Raw genomic sequence first — 6,362 nt, 5'->3', positions numbered from 1 at the left:
TATTCTTTGTAAATTGCTTTATGCGTCTATTTGATATTTCCGGCTTTTTCCGTAGAGTATCGACAGCTCGTGCTTCATAATCTCGACACAGCTTATTAACTCTTTCTCAATGCTGTTAATGATGCCTCCATTACACGCAGCTGAACAAATGACTGTCAGGGATAATGTATCAACCGGAGACTGGGTTGTGACGATAGCTATTTTTATTTATATATAATTAGTCTTTGTTTCATGATTTCTTTCCGTTTTAGTTAATTAATCGCTCTAAATTTAACATGGTTATTTCTTCTTTTTTTACTGAGCATACATGCTAATTTGTTTTGTGTGATAAAATAATTTTCAGGATGACTAGGAAACGTTTGTTCAGTTCTTGTTATATAATATTCGCTCACATCTCGACAATGAATTTTACTGGTTCTAATAAAAACAGGAGTTATTGGAAAGAATGGACCGAAATCACTAAAGAAAGTCGTTAAAGGATTTGTTGGAACCAGGGATCATTCGATGCTCGGGAGCCTTGGACAAGCTGTAAAGGAGAGACTAAATGTTGCCTGAAAATTATCAGAAGCCGCAGAGACAGCAAGTCATTGCATCTGGCTGAAGAGAAGGATGAGTGATGCAGCAAAAGAGAGCATTGAGGATGGTAGAAACATCTGGCCCAGAGTGGTAATATTTAATTCAACAAAGCTCGTTCTGTTATGCGTGAGTTTTGACACTTGCATCGGCGGGTGGCACCGAGCAGCTCTGGTGTCACGGTGGAATGGAACACAACGCCTAAAGAACTGCTTTACTTCCTGATGAGACGTCGACTTCTGCACTGGGAGACGGGATGCAGCGGCACTCTCTGCACACACCCATTCACTCTAAATGTGACTGGAAACTTCTAGTAACCGCCTTCATTTTGTAAAACATTCGTAACTGTCTATTTATTATTTCCATCTTATTCTGTGTAGCATTGGCTATTCGTGCTGCATATAAACAGCCCTGCATACCTCATTAACCCTTTATTTTTATGGATGGTGAAGCCTTCATTAAACGCTGAGGGTGTTGTGAAAAAAGACGAAACGAACTGGGTTTATATCAAAAGTTATGTCCCTTGGTACGAAATGTCCTCTGAGATTCTGTAAGACTTCAAGAGTTTTCTGGAAACGTGTGTAGGAGTAAGGGGTTGGTATTCGTGTAGAATCAGAATCTGTGCAGTGATATCATATTCAATTGCAATAGAAAAATGTGGACTATGCTTAACTGAGAAAAGAACCATATTAAACAACTCAGCACCCAGATCTCTATCTAAATTGCTGAAATGAGATTTTTAGTCCTTGCCCCCTAACACGCACATTTTACTCGGAAAAGCTTTCTTTCCCTCGATCTGGACGACCAAATTATTTCAATATGAACGTCTGAAAACCGTAGTTGTGGAAAATCCAAAGCAAACTACCCGAGAGTTAGCAAAACTGTTCAAGTCACACTTCGATCACAAAACACTTTCCTGAAAGAGAAAAAGGGGCTAAACTTGGTTAATGGGTCCCTCATCATCTAACTGCTTCCTAATTTAATCAACCAGTTTCTCTCTCTTTCTCATTGAAGAATAGATTTGCTGCCGAACTTTTCATAAGTGATGAAATATGGTTTCACTGTAATCATATTCAACGGAAACGACAATGGTTAGCGCCCAATGAAAAAGGAAAATCAATTCAGAAACCAAGACCCACAAAAAAGTTATGTTCTGCATTTGGTGGGATATGATGGCTGTCGTCTATTTAACACTATGAAGTGTTAAAACCAAAACGAAACATTTAATGCGGAGAAGTATTGTCGTCAATTAGAAGCATTGCACAAATGCTTGCAGAAAAAGTGTCCGTCATTGGTCAGTCGTAAAAGGGTGTTGGTCTTATATGATAATGCAAAACCAAACATTGCCCAGTCACTTGAAAAAACGTTATAGCCCTAAATATGGAAGTTTCGCTTCATTCTCCTAACTCTTTCGACCTTGTTCTATTTGACTGGCATCTTTTCAGTTCTTTGCAACTTTATTTAAAAGGAAAGCATTTCGTTAATTGAAAAAATTGAGATATTAAAAATTTTATTGAATGCTTCTTTGCTTCGAGATTTGAAGAACTTACCTCCGAGGACAGGGTCAACAATTAAGCAAACAGATGGGAGAATGTTATCAATAATGAAATGAAATATCTGCTTCATTAAATATATCAATTAAGTCAAAAAAATGCCTCCGTTTCTTTGCCATTTTGAAATGCGACGGAACTTTCTTTCCAACATAATTTTTGGGACCATGGCATAAACTCTATACTTTGAGAAAAAATTAAACAAACGGAAAGATCCAATGTTTGATAAACGGTATAAAGAAAATAAGTATGAGTTTGCCTTGTAGCAAGTTCCATTTATATAGAACTTTCTGTTGCGAGAACTCAATGTCTCTCACTCGGCAGTGTTTAAAAGACAGTCTCGCTCTGTAACCACCAATGTATGGCTTATAGTTACGTGGGAGGAATGTAAACTAACCGGAACGGAAGTGTATACCAAAAGTATTTATTCATATCCAACCGGATGAAAATATCTTTCATGGAAAACTACCCCAGAGTGCACACAGTGCAATTAAATTCCGAGAACTAGATATATTTAGTAAAAAATACATTCATACTGCACATAATAGATCGTCCGAGGGTTGTAAGGAAAGTAATGGAAAAGTGGATATCACTTCTTTATTAACTAGCATGAGTCGTTCAAATCGCAAATGTTTGTAGAGTAACTCTTTCGTAACTCTTCCTGTCCTTCATCGCAGGCATATAACAGGTTCCAAGCAGAATCAACATGTCATCATTGAGTCCTTAACGAAGGAGGCGTAGATTCTCCGACATCCACAGAAAGTTATGGTCTGTTTACGAAGATGACATCATTGATAAGAGCAATGTTCACCGAGGGATGAATGAAATTTAAAGCACGGGAAAGCAGCATTAAAGACAATCCATGCTATGAGGGGCCATCAACTGTGACCATTGGCATGAATCATCAACGAGTGGACAAAAGAATCACAACCCGTGAGCTAGTGGCACGACTGGACTGGGGTTGTTCTGCATTACAAAAGATGGTGGAAATCTTTGAGTGTTGGAAGATTTGTACAAAGGGAATAAGACGGGAGTTTACAACGGATTTAAAGAAGAGAAAGGAAGAAGTTTGCTTTGATATGCTGGAAGCGTTGGACGCCAATGAAACCTCGTTTTTCCTATCTTGTGACAGAGAATGAAACGTGAGCAGTGGTGGCTCGTGTATAGGAACTGCGGAACAGCGGCACCCCTTATTTCCACTTGATATTACCAATAACATTCAATATAATGAGTCCTTTTGTCTCTAATTCTTTCTTTATACTTGTTCATTATATAATCCTTAAGTTTAATGTCAGTAGCCATCCCTTAGTTTATGAAAAAATGCAAAACCCTTGTATAGAACTGTGCGCTTCACAGTTCCAGCGACGCGGTGTTTGGTTGTTTTGCGCAAGCTCACATGTTCGAGATAGGAAGCTTCCCGTTAGGGATAGAGAGCACTGTGGTGTGCTGGTGAAAAGTAGTGTCTTTTCTTACTCAGCGTGTGTTGTGCTTAAAAACGTGTTTATATTCTTGAATGTGATAAAGTGTAGAATTAGATTATTAACCTGCTTCCAGCTAGTGTTGCTGCCGAGATTTGAAAAATAGGGCAGATTTTTCCCCCTTATTTTGTGATTTAAGGAGGATTTTTGAAAAACCAAGGGGGAATTCGCGGCGGTGTTAAGTGAACAAATTAAACACACTACCCAGCAGTGGCTAAAACGCAAACCGATCAAGTTTATGTATAAATTTTCTTTTTATATGTTTGTTTCCTTTTACACAATATTAAAACAACGACTAAACATTTTCTGAAGCAGCACCCCAACTAATTTTATCTACAAGCTGCCACTGAACGTGAGCATATCTTCATGATCCAGAAACCAAAGCTCAGTCCATTAAATGGCACCGCACTCCTTCTTCGGGGTCCAAGAAGTTCGAAAACCAACGATCGGCAGAGAAAATCAAGACAATTGTTTTAGGGAATGATGAGGGCGTTATTCTCCTTGAATTACCGTGATTAACGAGGTATTCGCTTGGAAAAGCAATTGAGAGGAAGAAACCGAACACGAATCTGAAAATGATCCATTTTCACCACGACTATGCGCGATCACACACATCTTCGAAAAGTTAGGCAATCGGCGAGTTGAACTGGTCAATGGTACACCGCAGAGCCCGGATCTCGAGCTCTCCGACATCCACCTGTTGAGTCAATAAGGACAATTTTTGGAGACAACGATTTCATGACACAGGTGCGATGAAAGTAATTCTAGATAAGTGCGTTCAACAATGCACACCTAAAATTTTTCAAAGAGATTTCGATAGTTAGTTTCAGCGATGAAGCAATCGCATGGCCTGCCACAGAGATTATGTTGAGTGGTACATTGTTGTAGAAGAAGAGTTATTCTACCATTATGTGCAAGTTGAACGACCTGCGTCTGTTAACAAAAAGGTTATGTCCACTCTTGCATTCCGTGAAACCCACGTAATTAGAGGCATGTATGTATGTGTGTGTGTGTGTTTGTATACACCACGTAGCTTGACGGGTATTTTCCATTAAAAGTGCTCAACAAATGCTCGTGTGATTTATAAATCATTTAGGGCTACTAGTTAATGATCACCTTCATTTACGAAGTCACAACTATACAATGAAAAATATAAGCGGAAAGAGCTTCATACTGTCACATGATAAAACGGAAGTATGTGTAATCTTACCTCATAACAACTCTTCCACTATAGAACGTGATGTTTCAAAAACTGTATCTCTCATCAGTCGCCGTTTAAAAGACAGGGCCCCCTGGGCCAGCACTACACGGCACAGCCCAAACGGGTGGATGTAACAAAGCAAGGAAAACATATTTTATATCCAACCGCATCAAGCTATTTATTAGCGAAGGCGGAGGTATTGTTTTCAGTCGTGTTTGTTTGTTTGGATGGATGGATTCGAATGAAACTTTCAGGGAGGTTTGGCCGCGTGGCTGGCACGAACTGATTAGATTTTGGGATCTATCTGACGGACAAGGATTCTGGATTATTTTTCCGTTTTTTTTTTACTTAATTTTTGAGAGCAGTCGGATTCCTTTTTAATATTCTCGTTTGTGAGAACAATCGAGTTTATTTCAGATATTCTCATTTTAAAAATCATCTTCAGCTAATCATTGAGAGGATGTTGGTGCTGCCTTCGCGGAGTTTTGCGCTCTCTGAGTGCTCTTGTTATTATTTGTGTTAGGCTGTTATATTTGAAAACAATTCTATAGTGACTTCGAAGTTTCAGCCTACAATACACACATATATATATTCTTTTATTCTCTTACTTGTTTCAGTAATTTGACTGCGGCCATGCTGCAGCACCGCCTTGAAGGGTTTTAGTCGAACAAATCGTCCCCGGACTTATTTCTTAAGCCTAGTACTTATTCCATCGGTGTCTTTCATTGAACCGCTAAGTTGCGGAGGCATAAACACACCAGTACTGGTTGTCAAACGGTGGTGAAAGGACAAACACAGACAGAAAGACACACACACGCATGAATATATACATATATATACATATACGGGCTTCTTTCAGTTTCCGCCTACCAAATCCACTCACAAGGCTTTAGTCGGACGGAGGCTATGGTAGAAGATACTTCCTCAAGGTGCCACGCAGTGGGACAGAATTCAGAACCATGTGGTTGAGAAGCAAGTTTCTTTCCACACAGCAACGTGTGTGTGTGTGTGTGTGTCCGGTGTCTGCACTGCCGTCCTTTTAGGAGTGACCGCCTTTGAGGTCAGCCGCATCTCTTCTGTTCTATCTCATCACCCAGTCAGTTAAGATTTTTCCATTTCCTTTTTCCATACACTGTCTTACTACACTGTCTGATAGTCGAAAGACTCCGTTTGTTTTGTTTATTTTTGTTGTATAGACGAAAGGCTTTTGTCCCTTTTATATGTATATGTATAATTCTATTTCTTACGTTACGTTTGTCTGATACTCATAAGACCCTTTCTGATTGTTATTTCCTTATGTTTGTATATATACATTCGTTTGCCTTGCTCAGGGGCTTAATATCTTCAGCTTAAGCCCTTGCCTCAACTGGTTTCGAGTAGTATCGGAGAGGATTGGACGAAATTACGTAGACATTCCAAACTCCGACTGAAGAAGCAATTGGCTGCATTCGATCCGTGTATCTTGTTTTATCCTGTTTGCCGTTGTTGTGCTATCATCCTTTTCCTGCTTGTTATGTTTTGACGATTTTTGTTTGTTGTGTTTTTTTACCTTATATATAT

The 6,362-nt window shown here is 39.2% G+C and overlaps 1 protein-coding gene across 1 annotated transcript in view; it reads left to right on the top strand.

Moving 5' to 3' along the window:
* Nucleotides 1-4,446: 4,446 nt before the first annotated feature.
* The window catches only part of LOC128248082 (uncharacterized), a 47,184-nt gene continuing 45,268 nt past the window's right edge, over nucleotides 4,447-6,362 (top strand). The window contains exon 1 of the mRNA XM_052968509.1: nucleotides 4,447-4,595. Within this exon, the coding sequence (XP_052824469.1) occupies nucleotides 4,447-4,595 (149 nt within the window). The remainder of the gene's footprint in view (nucleotides 4,596-6,362) is intronic.

This window comes from Octopus bimaculoides, chromosome 6 (genome assembly GCF_001194135.2).
Source record: "Octopus bimaculoides isolate UCB-OBI-ISO-001 chromosome 6, ASM119413v2, whole genome shotgun sequence".
In the NCBI taxonomy this organism is placed as follows: domain Eukaryota; kingdom Metazoa; phylum Mollusca; class Cephalopoda; order Octopoda; family Octopodidae; genus Octopus; species Octopus bimaculoides.
The sequence above is the reverse complement of the archived record's forward strand: the minus strand, read 5'-3'. Positions and strand labels throughout refer to the sequence as shown.